Source organism: Dreissena polymorpha, chromosome 3, assembly GCF_020536995.1.
Source record: "Dreissena polymorpha isolate Duluth1 chromosome 3, UMN_Dpol_1.0, whole genome shotgun sequence".
NCBI classification, from domain to species: Eukaryota; Metazoa; Mollusca; class Bivalvia; order Myida; family Dreissenidae; genus Dreissena; species Dreissena polymorpha.
The window spans coordinates 112,270,374-112,292,112 of record NC_068357.1 but is presented as its reverse complement, the minus strand read 5'-3'; the positions used below and the strand labels follow the sequence as shown (position 1 = coordinate 112,292,112).

At 38.4% G+C, this 21,739-nt stretch overlaps 2 protein-coding genes and 1 long non-coding RNA gene across 4 annotated transcripts; 1 reads left to right on the top strand and 2 right to left on the bottom strand.

The window, feature by feature from the left end:
* The first annotated feature begins 1,692 nt into the window (after nucleotides 1-1,692).
* On the top strand, nucleotides 1,693-6,122 carry LOC127871054 (uncharacterized). 2 transcript variants are annotated; one of them, XM_052413682.1, is made up of 3 exons: nucleotides 1,693-1,967; nucleotides 2,104-2,232; nucleotides 4,904-6,122. In XM_052413682.1, exons 2-3 carry the CDS (start codon nucleotides 2,116-2,118, stop codon nucleotides 5,450-5,452), a joined length of 666 nt encoding a protein of 221 aa, XP_052269642.1. In that variant the 5' UTR covers nucleotides 1,693-1,967; nucleotides 2,104-2,115; the 3' UTR covers nucleotides 5,453-6,122. The 2 variants fall into 2 exon arrangements, with proteins under 2 accessions (XP_052269642.1, XP_052269641.1); XM_052413681.1 differs by having other exon boundaries at nucleotides 1,694-2,232.
* Nucleotides 6,123-6,333: 211 nt separating this feature from the next.
* On the bottom strand, nucleotides 6,334-7,502 carry LOC127871055 (uncharacterized). Its single transcript, XR_008045073.1, has 3 exons — nucleotides 7,370-7,502; nucleotides 6,575-7,316; nucleotides 6,334-6,521 (listed from the first exon to the last, which is right to left on the bottom strand). It is a non-coding gene; the product is annotated as an uncharacterized LOC127871055 (long non-coding RNA).
* Nucleotides 7,503-17,990: 10,488 nt separating this feature from the next.
* LOC127872504 (uncharacterized) lies at nucleotides 17,991-21,158 on the bottom strand. The gene is made up of 2 exons (XM_052415830.1): nucleotides 19,471-21,158; nucleotides 17,991-18,396 (listed from the first exon to the last, which is right to left on the bottom strand). Exons 1-2 carry the CDS (start codon nucleotides 21,156-21,158, stop codon nucleotides 17,991-17,993), a joined length of 2,094 nt encoding a protein of 697 aa, XP_052271790.1.
* Nucleotides 21,159-21,739: the final 581 nt, after the last annotated feature.

Here is a 21,739-nt window from a genome sequence, read left to right as displayed (position 1 = left end):
AAAAAGGAAATTTAGAAGTTCAGGGACAAATTAAGGACTTCTGACAGAGCGTGCAATGGCTAAGCACACATGGGTATTCGTCGTCGATGCCATGTGGGACCGTACCATATTTATATTAATGAACGCAAGTCGTTTTCTTTCATGTTTTCCCCCATTGTATAGACAATGGCACTCTGTTCATTTTGGTCTTCAAGAAAACAATCCGATCACCGTTGACTTTAATGTTTCATGGTCAAATACTTACTTTTATAAGTTTTTGAATGCTTCTTAAAATAATTTGGGGGGAATAGAAGTATTGGGTGTACACCTGTATTCAGTTTTAATGTCAATTAGACTACGCTTCTTTAGATACCAAACCAGGTTAAACAAGAGCATGGTACACGTCCGAATAGTAATCTAACTCATCTTGAATAACAGGCTTTAGGGGCTAGTAAGTAATAGATGGCAATTCATTCACACCGTATGCATATTGTACGTTGAGTTCAGAGGCGAGGTTTTTACAATTCACACACGCTTGCGTGCGTGGAAATGCATGCATAAAAATCGGATAAGAAGAACTAAATACATAAGTCTTACATTTCATTATTTTTAAATATGCATCTTTGTTTAATCTCCAAATGCCATGTAATTTATTTTGATAAACAGATCGAAATCTCCAAGTATCAGAAAACAAATCTGCCATAAAATATCGCAGCACCAGCGTGAAACTGCGGACATGCATATGATAATGTTATTTATTTATATGCACACATCAGATATACTTGCTATATAGTTCGAGCAACCGGTATTTCTCTTACTCGTAGACTAAATTTCGGATGATATTGGATGAATAATTGGTTCGTTGCAGTGAACCTTTTGAACGAAGCTCGGCAACGATTAATTCTACAGAGTGATACAACCCATAATGTATTTCATAGCGGTAAAGGGCTTCATATTTATTAATAGGAATACGTTTTTTGTAAGAACAAATAACCTTATAAAACTAATAGCATCTACTTTACAAAAATCTACTAAACTACAACTATAAGGGAACAAATATTACTCAAAATTTGGAATACATTAAAACAATACATCAAAAATACGCTTACGAAACAGGCACTGCTTTGGCTAAATTGCAAAGCGATTGCACATCGTCTTTAAAAGAGACTTAGGACAAACACTAATAGCCCTAAAAAAATCCATAAAAAATACGCTTACGAAACAAGCACTACTCTGGCTAAAATGCAAAGCGATTGCACATCGTCTTGCAAAACAGACTTAGGACAAACACTTATAGCCATAAACATAAAACCTAAACTTTAACCCATTTATGCCTAGCGTCTAGAGCGTAGACCCAGATGAGACACCGCATGATGCGGCGTCTCATCAGGGTCTGCGCTGTTTGCTTAAAGGAATTTATGTAAGAAATATTCTAAATATAGAAATACATATATTAGACATCCCTAATTTTGGAAATAAATTGATCCAATTTAGGATGGGAGAGTCCACTCGGCATAAATGGGTTAAAAATAAAGTAAGTGCTGCGTTTGCACAAACATTCAAAAGATTGACGCATTTTTCTGCAAACCAGAACACACGCTGCTGAGATATAACTGCTTGTGCATGTCACGGGCTGAAGTTTTTTTAGAAACCTTGTTTCTGGAGATAAAAGATAAGATGGTGAAATTTTATCTCGGCAATGTCATGCGGATGAATCAATATCGCTATTTCCAGGAATAAAACACCCCTGCGAAGACCATATCTCTCTTCGAGAAACGATTGCACGGCGTTGGGTTAAGCTGATCCTCAAAATTCGAATATTCTCACATTTGTATCGGTTGCGAGACGTGTAAACGAATCAGAAGTTATCACTCCATGCTGAAGACTACAGCTAATATAACACTAAAATTCGTGGATCAAGCTGTTAATTTGACCACCTAAACGGTCATCGGAAGTTGAAGCAGCAGCGTGCCGGGTCACACACTAAGGTAGAACATTTATATTATCGCACACCAAAGACAGGACGTTTTACCAGAAGCAAAAACCAGCGATTTTTCCAGACGCGTGAAGCTGTAAACTGTATATAAACACCATTTTGACTCGGACTATTTTTTGTTCTATAAGTTAACATAGAAGATGGCTGGAAAACCGGAGCTTCCTCACGGGTACCTGGGTGCTCAGTCGAAATTCGAGGAGTTTGGGCTCTCAACAGAGAGCCACTTTGAACCGGAAATCCATACGGACACCAATCAGGTACGACATGTCTTTTTGCAATTAATTTCGTTCACATTATTTTGTGTATGCCAATGTAATTATTATTTTTTTAATTCTATTTATCGGTTTATTTAAAATGTAGATTTTTTTAGCTCAGTTACTTAGTCCTGCACTTATGTTTTGTTACCATAAAACGAATTTGGTCTTCTATACCAAGAAACATTTCGATGTTTCGTACTTTCTTTATTAGCAGAACACATATCGAAAACCATTTAAAACGTGTGAATGTAAAAAAATATACCTAAACTGAAAATGAAGCTTTTTTCTAAACTCAGACCTGATTTGCAATCGGTTGGAATAAAGACACAAACTTTACTTCATTATTTGCTCGTTGCCAATATTTCTTGTGTTACGTTCAAAATTAAATAAGTCAAACCAGAGACCGTTTCATGGAGCGGCCTATAAAACAAGCTAATGTATACAAATACATATATCTTCTTTACCGAAAGTTTTTGCGTCTTTTCTTATGTAATCTGAGAACATATCAACAAAAAAGAAACTTTAAACATAATGCAAACAAATGGTTTGTTTGCTTTTATTGTTTACTTTACAGCAAACCACGTATTATATCATATATTTTTGCCTAAATGTGTTCTTTAAATAAAATTAAGCCCTCGAAAATTATTTCCGATATTTAGCCATAAACACATTAATGTTTTGTAATGGGCTTGACCACACAATGGAATGCACCAACATGTAACATAAGACATTGACTAAAACACTCGTAAATGTTCTATGTTATGGGTGACTATGTACCCTTGCCCGCCTTTAAGACAAGTTTTTTTTATGATTGACAGATGAACTTTCTGATCTCTTCTGATACCATATCTTGCGCATTAATCACATCAGCAAAGGTTAAAGACGCCCAGCCAACACATTTGAAAGACATTAAAAGCCACAAGCTGTCTATGATTATCATGTAATAAATGTACTTTAAGATGCGTTTGCATTTCAATAGATCTTAGAATAGTCGTGTGTTTTATCAGTTTTCTTTTTCCACAAATTAAACCAGAATTATATGAGTCGCGCACTTACACAGTGCATGCTGGTAAAGTGTCGTCCATAGCCGCGCACTTACACAGTGCATGCTGGTAAAATGTCGTCCAGAGCCGCGCACTTACACAGTGCATGCTGGTAAAGTGTCGTCACAGATAAACCTGTGCAGTCCACACAGTCTAATATGAGTTGACAGTTTCCTTCTAGACTGGATTTTCGTTAAAAAGAGACTTCCTTTAAACGAAAAATTATATACACGTGCAAACTGTCGTACCTGATTCGCACAGGCTTACATGGGACGACAAATTAAGGACATGAATTTAGTCTCGTTTTACCAGAAAGATGTTAATATAAAAAATACATCAATAATAATATTCAAATACGAACACAATTATTTTTGGATGAAACATTTCAATTAAAATAAACGATTCCTTTCTCGATAGAACATGACATGTATGCCTAAATTTCAGATCACATTTACTTGGGAAATTCTCTGATTTTAGATGGAATTAAAAAACGAGCAGATGAAATGCTTTTCGAAAATGCATTATTATAATAGATAATCTGTACAAATCATTTTATAAGTTTAAGTTTTAAGCAAACAACCATTCGAGCAAATTATTTCCAAATGTGACACCCAGTGTACTATGACATTGGTATATTATTTATGTGTTTTATTCCTTGTTGTACTCAAAAAGCGTACACGATAACTCGCTCTAAATGCAGTCTTCACTGCAGTGATTGTTAAGCCAATTTGGACCGTTAAAGGGACCTTTTCACAGATTTTGGCATATTTTGAAGTTTGTCATTAAATGCTTTATATTGATTAATGTAAACATTGGATTTTAAAAGATCCAGTAAAAAATCAAGAATAAAATTAAAACAGGAAAAATAAGTAGCCGGTACCAGGGCTCGAACCAGTGACCCCCGGAGTCCTGGAGTTAGCCTGAAGTAAAAACGCATTAACCCTCTCGGCTATTCCGCCGAGTATACGCAGGTTACGTATTTTATACCTTATATAAGCAATCTTCGTAGTTTCGTAAATTTAAACGACAACAACAGAACTCTCCAAATTATTCAATCGTTTCGCGTTGCAACGCTTTATAATTTTTAGGTTTTCAAATCGTCAAAAGATACATATAATGGCTATATTGGACTATGGTAAATGTTCAGTAATACTTTTTCCTCACAAATATCATAACTAAATCGAAAATTTGCGAATCTGAAACAACTTTTTTTTAATTTTGTCAATTTACCAAACCGTGAAAAGATCCCTTTAAGGGCCCCATTCAGTATTAAATGTGCCGTCTTTTTTTAACATTTTGCAATCAACAAATTAAACAAAAACATTGAATGCATTGATTTAACTTTTATTTCCTTTCCTTTCTTTCTTGCAAGATGTTTTCTAGACATTAATAATAAAAGGTAAAACGTGTTCCAATTCATGTCAACGAATTGCGTAATGTTAATACTTACATATTAGTTTTATTCATACAATCGAATGAATGATAACCTCTCTCATTATTAAATAAATCTGTAAAGATCTATTAAAAACAACGCTTATCATCACATTTAATCTACATTTAAATGCACCAATGCCAAATTCACAACGAACTAAGCCCCCCTTTTCTTTATCGGTACATGTACATTTCAGTTGGAGGTAAAGATCCGTACGAGTAAGCCCTCCAAGGTCACGGCCAATCTGACGCATTGCGGAAGGTCCGAGGAGTTGCCTCAACACGTGTTCACGCAGACCAAAGACAACGTCGTCTCCTTCCTGGTGTCCCTGCCCGAGGTGGGATACTACAAACTTCAGATCTTCGCCCTTCTGTTGCCCGACGACAGCAAGACGCTTCCGGGAGTTTACAATTATCTCATCAACTGCACCAAGCTCTCAAGCGCGATCGTTAATTACCCGAAGCAGTTTGCGCAATGGAAGGAGGGCTGCTACATCGTCGAGCCAGCCAGTCTCAGTTCCCATGGCAACCTCTCTAACGTCCGTTTCGAGGCTTTTATACCGAACGCCAAGTCATCCGCCATCGTCGCCGACGGAACCTGGTCACACCTGTCTCGGAACGCCGCCGGTCTGTGGGAAGGCCGCGTTGACCTCACCCCGTACAAAGGTCGCGACGCCAAGGTCACACTGAATGCCAATTATGGCGAAGACAATAAGTTTTCCACCCTTCTCGAATACAGAATATAAACTCATAAATTAAAAACAGCACTTTTTGTACAGCATATTTGGATATGTACAGGTCTATTAATTGCTGTGCTTGCGTGATTTTGCATGAAATAAGATTAATAGTTAGTTCAGGTTAATTTTGCTTCAAAAATGTATAGCATTGTATTTTGCAATTTAACACTGGTTTTATTTAATTTAACTTTACTCACATGGGGCAACTGATTGAGTAAGGCTTTAGTTGTATTACAGCGGTATATATATGAACCGGTACCTGGGAAAACCGTGCATTTTGAACGAGCTTAAAGCATCGACACAGATTCCCTTTGCTGTCAGTGCAGGCTAATGCATAGGCTAATCCGGGGCGATATTTTATAAACATACATTAAGTCCGATTTTCCACGGACCGGCTCGCTTGTATAAGAAACTATTAACAAGCATACGTCTCCTCTTATTATAATAAATATACAAGATAACTTTTCAAATATTTATAATGTAATGGATTCGTGTAGTAAAAATGTACAACAATGTAAAGTGATATGTTCTTTGTACTGAGAGTATTCACAATGACGCGGTATTGTTTATGTAATTGTCTAATGCTGAAAGTATTATGTGTAATGTTTTCATAGGAAATATAATCATGTGCATTAGTGTATCACACTATACGTATTAATATAAAAACTTAATAAGAAGAGTGTATCTTTTTGTCCTGGGTTGATCGGAAAGAATCGGATATTGAAAACGTATTCAATAGTTTAGTTATTTATTGCTTTGTACATAATATATAAAAGCTTGATATAGCTTATAGCTGAATACACATCCCAACAACATCGGATTAAGCCGTCCCGAAATACAAATGTATTAATAAAGATAAAATCATTTGAAGAAATTATTTTTAATGGACACTTTACTATTCAAAAGTCTTCATTGAATCCGATGGCGAGGCAACGTTTTGTTTACCATGTCCTGTATTGGATAGCTCGAGACCTCCGTGGACTATAGCTGCGTTATACCATGTCCTGTATTGGATAGCTCGAGACCTCCGTGGACTATAGCTGCGTTATACCATGTCCTGTATTGGATAGCTCGAGACCTCCGTGGACTATAGCTGCGTTATACCATGTCCTATATTGGATAGCTCGAGACCTCCGTGGACTATAGCTGCGTTATACCATGTCCTGTATTGGATAGCTCGAGACCTCCGTGGACTATAGCTGCGTTATACCATGTCCTGTATTGGATAGCTCGAGACCTCCGTGGACTATAGCTGCGTTATACCATGTCCTGTATTGGATAGCTCGAGACCTCCGTGGACTATAGCTGCGTTATACCATGTCCTGTATTGGATAGCTCGAGACCTCCGTGGACTATAGCTGCGTTATACCATGTCCTGTATTGGATAGCTCGAGACCTCCGTGGACTATAGCTGCGTTATACCATGTCCTGTATTGGATAGCTCGAGACCTCCGTGGACTATAGCTGCGTTATACCATGTCCTGTATTGGATAGCTCGAGACCTCCGTGGACTATAGCTGCGTTATACCATGTCCTGTATTGGATAGCTCGAGACCTCCGTGGACTATAGCTGCGTTATACCATGTCCTGTATTGGATAGCTCGAGACCTCCGTGGACTATAGCTGCGTTATACCATGTCCTGTATTGGATAGCTCGAGACCTCCGTGGACTATAGCTGCGTTATACCATGTCCTGTATTGGATAGCTCGAGACCTCCGTGGACTATAGCTGCGTTATACCATGTCCTGTATTGGATAGCTCGAGACCTCCGTGGACTATAGCTGCGTTATACCATGTCCTGTATTGGATAGCTCGAGACCTCCGTGGACTATAGCTGCGTTATACCATGTCCTGTATTGGATAGCTCGAGACCTCCGTGGACTATAACTGCGTTATACCATGTCCTGTATTGGATAGATCGAGACCTCCGTGGACTATAGCTGCGTTATACCATGTCCTGTATTGGATAGCTCGAGACCTCCGTGGACTATAGCTGCGTTATACCATGTCCTGTATTGGATAGCTCGAGACCTCCGTGGACTATAGCTGCGTTATTATGTAACATGAACATTCATCTTACATGTACACAATAATGAATAGAAGATAACAATACCAGATTCCATAGACGTCATTTAAGCATACAAATGAATTGTACACTCATTTAACATTAACATGTATTAGTTATATACTATTTGTGACCTACATTAAAAATCATACGTACCGAACTTTATTTAGACATTGAACACACCCCAAAGCGATGGAAAAGGAAGCCCACATCAGAACATACAGTTGTACAAAAAACTTCTTATTTCATTTGCTAAAATTGTTGTACTCATAAGATCCTGTAAGAATTGAACTATTCTTCGGATTTGCGGTGTTTGTTGGTCAATACACAACTCTTTGTCGTTCTAATAGGTGATTACAAAAACCTCTTGATACAGATCCTTAATGCTACAAATCATTGTGCATTGGTCGATAAAACAGCATATGATACACACATTGATAATTTTGTGTTTTTAAAGAAATGTAAAAGCAATTGAGCGTTAGTGATTAAAAAAGGTTAGCAATTATTCCCAATGTGAATAATTACATAAAAAGATTATAGAATTCATTCATGTTGATATAGTACAAACAGCGACATATACAATATATATTTAATATAAATACGGGCTAAAAAGCATTTAAATAATAAAGCTAACACAAAAATAACAGATTGGCGAGTGCATACACAAACTCATTAAGTGCTTTCGATGAATCAGCACAGAGAAATGATTAACCAATTAATGCCTAGTGGACTCTCCCATCCTTCTAAATTGGATCATTTTATTTCCAAAGTAGGGATGTCTAGTATATTTATTTCTTTATTTGGAATATTTCTTACAGAAATTCCTTTAAGCAAACAGCGCAGACCCTGATGAGACGCCGCATCATGCGGCGTCTCGTCTGGGTCTACGCTGTTTGCCAAGTCCTTTTTTCTAGACGCTAGGCATAAATGGGTTTATAACATCTATGAAGAGTCAACAACTACATGCACAAAATACAACATTAAATAGAGAATAATAGGTTAGTGTTGATTATAGATCAGGTTTATCATGCGAGGCTTAGAAAACAACAAGCACGAGCCTTGGCGAGTGCTTTTTCCTTTTCGTGCCGATCATGATAAACCTGATCTATAATCAACACTTATCTATTATTCTATTTATCCCACTTTATATTTTGTAAACCTTTTTGTTTAAACAAAATTAGTTTGACTGAATAATGTCGCTGGATTTATGACGTCATTTCGTCGAAATATTGACGTCATTTCCTGCCGTTGATTATAGATGATATTTCATCAACGGGGCTTTAATCGACCGAATTCGCTGTAAAAGTGGGTTAATATATGGATATAACACTATAAACCTAATCACCACAGGGTTAATCTTATCTACAAAATATTATTTAATTTTAAATAGCAAATCTTACTTAAAGAACCATATATAAACAAGACTATTGCCAAGCAGTAGATGTCCCCTACCGGCTCCAGCATTATCAGATTTTTTAAAAATATATATTTGTTGCCATAGCAACCAGAATTTATGACGTAGGAACAAAATGAAATGAAGTGCATAATGTCCTTATTGCCATCACTCCATGTTTAAAGTTTCATGAACAAATATTAAGAACTTTTAAAGTTAACGCAGGATCCAGAAAAGTGTGACAGATAGACTGACAGACTGAGAGACGCACAGAGCGCAAACCATAAGTCCCCTCCAGTGAAACCGGTAAGGGGCAATTACTATTTCAAACAGCACCTGAATTGTGACATGCAATGAAACTTCTAGTTTTCAAAAACAATATGAATAGAGCTAGCAAAACGCTATTAACATGTAAGATATTGTTTGTTTATTGTTTGTGTTCATCCTCTCATGTAAAACTTTTATATTGTTGACATCCATCTATTTATCAAAACAGTCTTCGTCAATGTAGTTGCGTCCCTTGAATAAGATGGATGCGTTTTTTTGCACGTGTATAATATTGTCGATTTTTTCAATATTCAGCAAAATGGGAGAGGATATTACTACTTTGCGTGTGAGAATTGGATGTTTTGTGGTTAAACAAAGACGTGCCAAATGTGTAAAGGTGCTTATTTTGTCTAAAGGAGTTAAAAAGTCGATCTCTTTCATTTGGCGCCTGAGCACGTGCATGGCTATCTTGATAATTCTGTGTGGCGATGTGGAGAGAAATCCTGGTCCGACCAGAGAGGACCCGGCACGTAACAAAAAGCAGCCTCTAAACTCACGGGCCTGTGAAGGTCTCTCTTAAGCCACAACCCCTCGACACGATACATTAGACGGCGTGGTGACGAGGCAGCGGACATTGTCATCTTATGCCTTTTCTCAACCGTCGCCATCGCCATTGAATAACAACGGAACTACTCAAAACAGCCAAAGTAGGTCAACCATTGATTCCAGTAATGATTCTGAAATGTTTACTTTTCTAAGAAATATGAAAATCGACCTTGATAAACAAAATGAACGCTTAGTCACAGAAATCGGCGGTATAAATACTAAGATTGACTCAATTTTTTCAACCATCAGCGAATTAAAGCAAGACAATGACCGGCTTAGTAGTGATAACTTATTACTACGGGAGGAAGTGTCACAAATGAAGAATAAGTTGGATCAGATTGAAAATCAATCCCGACGAAACAATCTTCGCTTTAACGGTATAGACGGTAGTATAAATGAAAACTGGGATGTTTCGGAAAGAAAAGTACGCTCATTTCTATAAGAGACATTGAATTTTGGGGACGAAGCAGATACGTTCGAAATCGAGCGTGCATATCGCATAAAATCTCGGGACCCAAGCAAATGTACAATCATGGTACGGTTTACACGGTTCAAGGACTGTGAACTGATTTTAGGACGGGCGAACAGGCAGTTACAACATATTCGGTCACACTCTGTTCAACAGGACTTCAGTGACAAAGTACGTAAACATAGACACATTCTCGGAGAGCGTTGGTACAAGAGAGAAGAAACGATAACTATGCCGTAATACGTTATTATAAATTAATTGTGAATGACCAAGTGTACAAATACAAGGACATTACACAGTCAGTTGTTCCCATTGGTACCCGGCGACCTACAACTCGACAACGTCCTGCACGTGGGATACCACGTTGTCACCCAGACAACAATAATGATGCACATCACCGATTGGATGGTTACAACAGGATCAACCACGTGAATGATGACGTAAGTGAACGCATACCGCACAATGGTGGGAATCCGCCAACCAGAGACGAGGAGGAAGTACGATCCGACACTTCATTCATGGACTAGGAATTTGGCCGTAACCCAACAAACAAAGACAGCACGAGGAAATTGCTCGATATAAATATCGCTAGCATGAATATTGCAGGCTTACGTAAACACATAACCAATCTAGAATTTAAAACTGATTTATCTTCATTTGATATTGTTAGTCTATGTGAAACTTGGGGAAACTGTTGTGGTGAATTTAATTCATTATTAGAATCCTACACATGTTATGATCATGTTAGAGAGTTAAATCCAAACAGTATACGTAACAGTGGAGGCATATGTGTTTTTATTTCTTACCATTTACAGAAGTTAAATATAATCTCACGTATTAATACTCACTTTAATGATTGTGTTGTGTTGTACTGTAAATTTTCTAAATTGTTTAAGTCAAAAGATGTCATTATGTATTACACTTATATCTCTCCAGAAGGGTCATCACTATATAACCTAACAGAGGAGAAGAATGGTATACAGTGTATGTTTTCTAACTTAGAACAGCTAAAATTTACATATCCCGATGCTCTATTTTTCTTATCAGGAGACTTAAATTCTAACACGCAAGATTACTTAGATTTCATAAATTGCGATGATTTATATTATATATTTGGAGACATAGATTATGAAGGCAGTGCTTTTGATGTCCAACGCGCGAATAGAGATAACTTAAGGGGAAATAATTTTGGAAAATCGTTAGTCAATTTATGCTGTGTGTTTGATGTACATATTCTAAATGGAAGATTCGCGAACGATAAGGAAGGCCATTTCACATGTGTTTCAAACGAAGGGGCAAGTGTTGTAGATTACATGATTGCTTCACCAGAGTTATTTTCGAGAATTATTGACTTCAAAGTACTTGACCGCTCAGAGTCTGATCATTTTCCAATTAACTGTCGAATAAACTTGGAACACATAAATAACAACCGCAATGATTTTGGTAATAATAAAGAAGTTTCGCGCGTAAATAAATACAAATGGCAAGAACATTTTGCTGATGTCTTTCGCGTTAATATAAATACGCTCTGAAATGAAAATTGTAATATAATAATGAATCCCATTACTACAAATATTGAAGCGGCTATTGACAAAATTAACGCTGTATGCTATGAGGCAGGCAAAAATATGCTTTTATTACCTAACTACAAACGATCATTACAGCCACTTTAGTGGGATGAACAATGTGATAATCTTAAGAAACAAAAATACACATATTTACGAAAATTTCGAGCTTCAAATTTACCATCTGATCTAAATGAGTATAAGGATCGCAGAAATAAATGAAAAATTATCGCAATGCTGAAATGTTTGAGTTACAAAGAAAAAAAAAGAGCGGAACTACTCCGGAATCGAAAAAATCCGAATTTCTTGTGGGAAAAAATAAAGCAAGCTAAACCGCAACAAAACATTACTACTAGTATCGAAGCCAATGAATGGCACGACTATTTTCGTAGTTTATTATACAGCGATATAGCGCCGTGCATTGTTATAAACAATAACGCAGATGCCATAAACGATGATGTGATTTCGTTAAATAAGCCCTTTACACTCGCAGAAGTAGAATTTCAAATCCGTAATTTAATAAATAATAAAAGCAGTGGCATTGATGGAATACCAGCTGAGTTTTATAAAAATTCATTAAACAATATCAACACCCTTCTTAGTATTACTTTTTAATCGAATTTTTGATTCTGGTTATTTTCCTAAAACTTGGGGTCAGAGTATAATATGTCCAATACACAAATCTGGACCTACTCATATTTTTGGAAATTACCGTGGAATCTCTTTAACTAATATAATGTACAAAATATTTGCCGGTATATTAAATAAACGATTATATGAATGGGCGGAAGGAAACAATAAATTTGATGAATCTCAAGCAGGTTTTCGGGCCGGCTATTCAGCTATAGATAATGTTTTTTGCCTTCAAGCAATGGCTCAAAAATATTTGTCAAAAAAGGGGGGGTAGATTCTATTGCTTATATATAGACTTTAGAAAGGCATTCGATAAAATAAACCACCATGTAATGTTTCAAGCACTTACCAAAAAGGGAATTAAAGGTAAATTCATTGACGTATTAAAAATATGTATAGCTCTCTCTTTTCCTGCGTTAAAGTACATAATACAACGGACACTAATTCTGCGGCGAAGTATAGAACCAATTGACATGACGCCTTATCAGTGATCGCTCCGCCCACTTAATCACGTGGCTCAGCGGGAAGAAAACCTAGACAAGCTAACACCAAAATGGCTTCTTTGCCTATAGACTGCATATAGATTTACGCGATATTCCGGATGATTTTATGGACTTGTTTAACACCATATTAAACTTGTAAAGGGGTTGATGCCATTAAGTTATGCTGCAAATGCAAAAAATATACGATTAAAGAGAACATCAGCTATTTATAACGGGTAAATCGGTACATTAAACACGCTCTCAAACGCTTGCGCGCTTACCGAAATCGAACCCGTCATTACGTGTAATGGTGGTATTTGCAATAAATTAACACTTCACCGGTATTTACCCGTGTTATTAACAAAACTATTACCGAAACATTCCCCCTTCCCGTGTATTTGACACGAAATAGCGCTTTATAACTGGGAATTCAGTGAAGTTTTACGCGCTTTCTGACGCCGGGTGGGTACCTCAATCCCACATGTTATTGCGTATAAAAGTGATATTAATCATATTAAACATTGCTTATGGGACATTTATCAATCACTATAATTTAAAGCGCAAAGAAAGCACAGTAAGTTTGGACATTGTCTGATATAAAATTAGCGTTTTACGAAATGGAATACGGTCAGGCTATTATAAATTATCAAGGCTACCAATATCAGACGCTCCCGCAGGTACCGACTTCCCCGAAGTTACCGCATTTATTGGTTAAACTAATATCAGTAATAATAACTCTTTTACAATAGCATTTATCGATACGTCTTTATTAAAATAATAACAAAATGGTTTTCACTTGTTTCTGACACACACAGAAACGCGATTAAAACGGGGATTTCGTAAAGTTACACGAATTGGGTACCAAAATTCTCAATTATTTTACATGCACACGTGACATAATACATACTTAATAATGCTTAGTTATTGCTTATATGACATTTCAAGTTTGTGAAATAAATTAATGTTCTATAAAAGGGATCTCGGTAATTCTTGAAGCTTCCACTCGCTCTTGTCAAGACCGCATTACCGCGTTGGAAATGGTATAAATTTAATTCATCTAACTTATCTTTCTGGATACCAAATGTCAGAGTTGCATTAACCCTTTTTACACCGTTTTTTCCATATTTCATTTCCGTTTTTTAATCCGAACAAAATAAACGAAACTCGTTGAAAAAAATGAGATCTAAGCATTCGAGCTCCTAGTGTGGATTAAAAGCGTTTATTGGTGTCACAACATCAGTGCAAATGTGTAGATACCGTTAATAAGATAATATATCACATGTCACCTTCAAATAACATGTATGATGTCAATTAAGTGCATTACTATCAGAGTAATAAAAGACAGCATGAATAAGGTTTATGCTGGGTTTTATTTCTCGTAAAGTAATGCAGATGAACCTCGCTTCTGACCTAATAACTGATAAAACTATTTAAAAAAAGTGAAATATTATGTGAAAATCAGATCGATAACATAAACTATTTAAATCTGCTAGTATATCCGATAAAAATATATTATAATTGTCTTTGACAGTGTTGACGTTCAGTTGTTTGTGGTGACGACCGCATGTATTAATACATCTCTTACACATCTCAAGATCTCTTTTCGGCTTTGGACACGACATAAATTAAATGTCACCAACTAATCTTTCAGGATATCGATTGTCCGAGTTGCATAGTCCCCATCGACACCGTTTAACCATTTTTAATCTACTTTTTTTTAAAGAGGAAAACAAAAGAAACTCGCTAAAGTAAAAGTGAACCTATCCATAGCTTGTCTAGAAAATGGCGGACAGTTCGTTGCTAACTAACGCGCCCGATTAATCGATCGCTGATTGGTAGATCAGTTCTTAGAAAAGAACTTGATTGACAGGCGGCGTCATGTCAATTGTCAAATTACTATATCAGAGTTTTTTCAATGTAATATTGGTACCCGTCAGGGTGACAAGACCAGTTCTACCATATTTGCTCTATTTTTAGATGAATTATCAGTTATGCTACGTGAAACATGTGGGTCAGGAATTTTAATTTCAAATGAAATACCTGACATTTTATGTCTCATGTTTGCAGACGATATTGCTAGCTGTGCGGAAACGGCCTTTAAACTTCAACAACAGTTAAACGTTGTTGATCAATTTTGCATTAATACGGGAATGGAGATTAATTTAGATAAAACTGAAGTTATTGTTTTTAGAAATGGCGGACCTTTAAGAAATTACGAGCGCTGGACATATCGGGGTACGACATTAAATAAAACTTCCGCTTATAAATACATGGGTTTATTGTTTACACCCAAATTATCGTGGAACGCGGCGCAAGAAAATCTAAGTTCACAAGCTCAAAAAGCAATATTCTCAATTTATAGTTATAAGGGGGCTTTTGGAAACTTCTCTATTAAAGAACTCTTTTTACTTTTTGATAGCATGGTAAAGCCAATATTGTGTTATGGCTCACAGATATGGGGATATGAATATGTAAATGCCATTGAAACTGTCCAAAATAAATTTTGTAAACGCATTTTGCATGTAAGGAAAAATACTAATACATGTATCGCCCTTGGCGAATGTGGTCGACTACCCTTGTTTGTTACATATTTTGTTAATTACATTAAATATTGGTGTTAACTGTTAATGATGCCTAATAACAGATTTCCTAAACAATGCTATAATATGTTAATATTGTAGCGTACTGCCCCGTTTTGTACTATCCCGTATTGACTTAATTAGTTAGTCGTAACAAGTTTCAAGCAAAATAACGCCGCCATAAGTTTACAGATTTATTCTATATAACGTACGTCGATTGTTGGATTACAACAGCGGATATACATGACTCTGGAATATCTGGTTCGTGGAGCTAAGCAGTTATTTCTACGTATACAGAAAACGTTAATCGACTAAAAAAATGAGATGAAGAATCTGTATCTCGGATGAGTCACCACAGGATGTAAACAAACAAGTCAAAAAATGAGACAATTCATGAAGTTGAACCGATTGAAATTTCAAGCGAAACAATTACAAGAAAGAAAGTAGAAAACCTTATCTGCAAACTGGATCGGCGATTCAAGTTTAACTGTTCTCTTGATCATCCACCGAATAGCACCTCTTTAGTTCTTATGATACAAAATACGACCGTTCTTCGTGAAGGCTCGAACCGGAATGATTCCAAAAGAACGCTGATCTTCCTTGGTCGACCCGACCTATGATCGAACAACCAACTAAGGCAAATCGACCCGGGTCGACAAGTTCTAAGAATCCAAGATGGCCGCCGTAGCAAATGTTAACAAAGCTCTGAAGAGGACTTACCATGAGCGATTTTTAGTAAAATGAGATATGATATATGACATAGAGGCAAATAACTATTAAAACTCTGTGGTGAGTTGAAATGGATACATATTACTAAAAAATGGAGAATTTGCCTATCAGGACACAATTAAACATAGAAACTGCTTCGCTCCTTACAAGTGTTAAGCAACAATAAAATAATTAAACGTTTATGGAAGCTTAAAATACAGTGAGGGGGGTTTTACTTATAAAATGCATTCTGTATAGACATAATAAATATGCAGTCATGAATTTGTATAAAATTCCCTCACTGGTGATCATCAAAACTCTTGGAATGTTAATACATGTTTTAAAAGGTAAGTGTTCATTTACTACATAAATAGTATAATTTATTAACAAATATTAATATTCCAAATATCATTGAACAAAAGGTGGGGCGCATCATTACCCCCTCCTGCAGGAAGGCTAAGCTCCTGCAGCCTTAACAAACAATGAGGTACCAACAATGATATAACTATTTAACTGTTAACAAGAACAAGCAATATATAATAATTGAGATCAATTACTTTTGAGATCACAAAATCACTGTTCACTTTGAAAATGTCACCTTCCACAGTGTATTCACACACACAAGAATGTCACTTGAGGTTCCCACACACAAAATGTCACTTGAGGTTAAGCACAATATAATTGAATAAAATTAATCACTCTTGTGTATCACAGAAATCTTACACAGTGTATTCATACACTTAAGAATGTCACTTGAGGTTCACACACACAAGGTATCACTTGACGTTAAACACAATATAATTGAATAAAATTAAGCACTCTTGTGTATCACAGAAATCTTACACAGTGTTTCATACACTAAAAAATGTCACTTGAGGTTCACAAACACAATAATGTCTCTTGGAGTTAAACATAATATTATTAAATAAAATTAAGCACTCTTTTGTATCACAGAAATCTTAAAACACATTTGCTTTAATTGTCCTGACACTTTGTAATAGTTTGTAAGTTAACTGTTCATGTTGTATAAATTAAATATCCATATTTATTTTCACAGGTAAAAATCTTCAAAAAGAGTCCACAGGTGGGGGGGAAATACCCGTACCATGCCCCCATAAGCGACCAATGCGCAGTTCGGACTGACCACCCACGCGGTGATCAGCGAATACCCAGATAGCACCAACTGGTACTACGTGGGCCGGCTTCCAAGCAGGCGCGACGAATACCCACCAAGTGCCCGCGTGGATTACCAGCACTTAGTGGGCCCCTGCAATTCAAGCAGAAGGCGATCATTTCCAAGGCATACAGTTACATTTTGCGCGGCCTCATGTTTTCCTTGTCCCGCCTTCGACTATCAATAGCGCTCTCGATGGCAGTTACTCTGCGTTCCAAACGACGAAGCTCGTCCAGTATCCTTTCGGTGTTCCTGGCGGTGGCTTGACAGGCTTGAGCAGCTGTCTCCGATGCTCTCTGGATAGCCTGCAGTTCGGCATTGGGTTGTCCTTTCTCTGTTTGAGACGCCTTTTCTGACATTGATATTACCTCATAGAGAAGTGGATCCGCCTTGTCCTGTTCTGTAGGAAGAATGTCCACTGGTTCGTCCTGGAGAGGTGTGGCTGCCCGGGCCTTAGGCGATGACTGTGGTGTCTTCAAGGTTTGGACCAGTGCTGTCAAAGGATCTTCATCAAAGCTAGGGGCCGTGTACAGTGCTGGGTTAACAAGAGCAGTTGATTGGTCAGGGAATATTTCCTGGGATTCTACCATTGATCTGGGTAGCACCTACCTCTGATCTGTATACTGCGGACTTAATGGAAGCGACATGGTTGATGGTGAGAAGTCCGCCTTCCTCTTCAACGGCCTCACATCCAGGAGCCATGGTGGAAGTGCTGGTTCCTCTGGATCCATAAACATGTCATCGTCTTCTTCCCTTATCGGGGTCATATCGTTGGCTGACACAAACCAAGGAACGTTGGACTTGATCAGTATCTGTTTAAGGTCAATGTTCTGATTGCTGCCAACTGCCCTCACATGGCCCGCGTATTTGGTAAGGTGTTTTAGTAAATCATCCCTGGTTTCACACCGGAACTTGCATAGGGTGCAGAAAAAGGGAACTTGCTTTTCTGGTTCGTGGTCTCTCAGTATGTGTGCCACCAGTCTCCCCTTTCTGTCCACTTTGCCGCAATGGCTACAACGATATGCGAGACCCCCATTGGATAACCTGTTCATCTGAAAATAAAGCATTTTAAAGAAACGTTTAATGTGGAGCGATAAAACTTGTAAACCTGTGGTGACCCTTGTGTATAACTGTTGGTTCTGTTTTGCTTTGTTTAAACTGTAAATGATTTCTCTACCATCTGAATTTTGCGCGAAAAAAATAATTGTTATAACGTATGTTACAGTTCGGTTCTAATTATTTTATGTTTTCTGTTTCAGATTATTGGCCAAGACTTTTGCCCATTCAGGTGCGTTCTGGCCCCGGTAGGGTTTCAGCTTGTTGTGATGTGTGTTGCGTATTGGACCGTTCTTACCCATCCGGATAGTGAAATTGACTGGGGACCTCTTTTCTATCACTAGAAACGGACCATCATACGCTTTCTCTAACTTTGGGTTTATACCTACCTGCCGGCCTTCATGCAAGTACCAAACTAAGTCGCCCACCTGGTATTGCAGGAAATTCAACTTTACATCGTGTATCTCCTTGCTTCTTTCGGCTGACTTCTGTAATTGTTTCCGGACCAGGTCATGCGTGCGTTGGAGCCTCGCCTTAGTTTCTATTACAAAATCGACTTCTGAAATATCATGGTTCTGTGCGGGGTTCACGTGTCCAAATATTACACTGCTTGGTAGTCTCACCTCTCTCCCAATCATCACCATATTTGGTGATAACTTCGTGCTTTCATGTGGTGTCGCTCTGTACGCTCCTGCTAGAGTTTCAAGGTGCAAGTCCCATTCGTCTTGTTCGTCTGCTAGGTAACACCTTATCATCCTCAATAATGACCGGTTAAACCTTTCTACCTGTCCATTCCCTCTTGGGTTTCTAGCACTCGTTCTGGTTTTCTTGATTTCTAGCAGTTCACATAACTCCAGTATTAACTTACTTTCAAATGCTGAGCCCTGGTCACTGTGTATCGACAGTGGTGTCCCCCATCTACTTACGATTTTGTCCAAAATGACTTTTCCACATGTCTTAGCTGTCTGGTCTGGTACTGCTACTACTTCTACATATTTAGAAAAAATGTCTGTTAGAACTAAGACATACCTGTATTTTCTTTCTGTTATGGGAAAGGGACCTGTGAAGTCAAGTGCAAGCACATCCAATGGAGCTCCAACTCTTATGTGTCCCAGTGGAGCTTTTGGCTTTCTTGACGGCTTCTTATCGGCTTCGCAGATATCGCAATGGTGGACATATAGCGTGACGTCACTTTTCAGCGCGAACCAGAAGTAACTTTCCAGGATTCGGTGTTTGGTTCTCTTGATGCCCATGTGTCCAGCAGTTACTGGGTCATGTGCCTGTTTCACCACATCTTTACGTAAAGCTCGTGGGACCACTAGCTGTAAACGATCATCACCGTTACATGTTTTCTGAAACCTTCGATACAACGTACCAGAGTGTATTTCCAAGGTGTCACATATGATCCAATATTGCCGGGTTTCTGGACATTTGTCGAGCATATCATCTTGCTTAGGTTTGACTCCGGCCAACTTCGCTTCAAGGATTGGTCTGATCTGTGCATCTTCCTGCTGTTTCTGACTCATTTCTGCTGTGCTGAAGATAGCTGCCCATGGTTGTCTGCTTTCGGGTACCATTTGATCTCTCGATGTGCCGGGTGTGTTTCGATTACCATTTGAAACGGCTCTTACCGGCTCAATTTTTGTGCAATCTTCCTCATCCTTGACCTTGTCATGAACTGCGCACTTTTGGTCCTCGGTTTGGTCGCTTACTTTTCTGTCCAGAGCCATTGTTTCGGATCGCCTAAGGCATTTCTTGCAAGGTCCACATTTGAGTGGTTCCATCATGTCTACATCTGGACAATTGCAGTCTTTGGGATTCGTACATCTGGACAATGCGTCACAATGCCCCATCCTTTTACCTGCCCTGTACTCTATTGTGAAGTCATACCTCGACAATATATCGATCCATCTCGCGATCTTACTGCTCGGCTCTTTCAAACTGAACAACCATACAAGTGCCTGATGGTCGGTTCTTACTACAAAGTGCCTTCCCAATAGGTACTGACGGAAGTACTGTATGAAGTAGACGACTGCTAGGAGTTCTTGTTCTGTAATACAGTAGTTCCGTTCAGCTTTATTGGTTGCCCTGCTGGCGAAGGCTATCACGCGCTCCCGACCTTCCTGCATTTGAGAGAGCACCGCCCCAAGTCCGATCTCGGAGGCGTCCGTGTCGAGGTAAAAGCTGCCTGCTTCATTCAATGGGTAGCCGATCAAATCTGGACCAATTAAGGCTTGCTTCAACGCATTGAATGCTTCCTCGCATTCTGTTGTCCAATGAAAGGCACGGTCGACCTTGGTCAAGTTCGTAAGGGGCCTTGCAATCTTGGCAAAGTTTTTTACAAAGCGCCTGTAATATGACCCAGTTGCCACAAACTGCTTTACCTGTTTTGGTGTAGTAGGCCTAGGCCACTCTACTATTTTGGCTATGTTGGAGCTTTCGGGGCGCACCCCCTTGCTGCTAACAATGTGACCCAGGAAGACCACTTCCTCTTGTAGAAGGTTGCATTTATCCGGCTTCAATTTCAGTCCGGCTTCTTTGATGCGTGTCAGTACCTCTTCAAGTCGTTGCATATGTTGCTCCAGGTCGGATGCATAGACCACAATGTCGTCAATGTATACAAGGCATGTTTCCCACTGAAGACACTGAAGAACCAGCTCGATGACTCTTTGAAAAGTACTGGCCGAATTATTAAGCCCAAATGCCATTCGCGTCATTTCGTATTGTCCAAATTTACATACAAAGGCGCTTTTTTGGAATGTCTTCATCCTTCAGCGGTATCTGGAAATACCCAGATGTGAGGTCGAGGCTACTGAAATACTTTGCTCCTGCGACTGCATCAAGACACTCTTGTACTCTGGGCATGGGAAAACCATCCGGCTTGACAAGGGCATTCAGCCGTCTGTAGTCAACACATGGTCTGATTGATCCGTTTTTCTTTCGTACTAGTACGATAGGACTTGCCCAGGGGGAGGTACTTTTCCTTATGACTCCCTTTTTCAGCAGATCTTCAATAGCTTGTTTCTCCTCATTAGCGTATGCTAATGGTACAGGTCTTGGTCGCTGTTTGATTGGTGCCGCACCCTCAGTATTTATGCTATGTTCAGCTATGTGGGTCAACCCAAGATCCCACTCATCTTTACTAAAGGTGTCACCGTGTTTCGCCAACAGGCTTGCTAGCGCTTTCTTTTCGACGTCAGACTTACCTTCACTAGATTTTCGCAGTAATGATTCTAGATGCGCTGGGACCTGTATTTTTCCATTTGGTTCATCATTAACTACTTTTACCTCGGCTTAC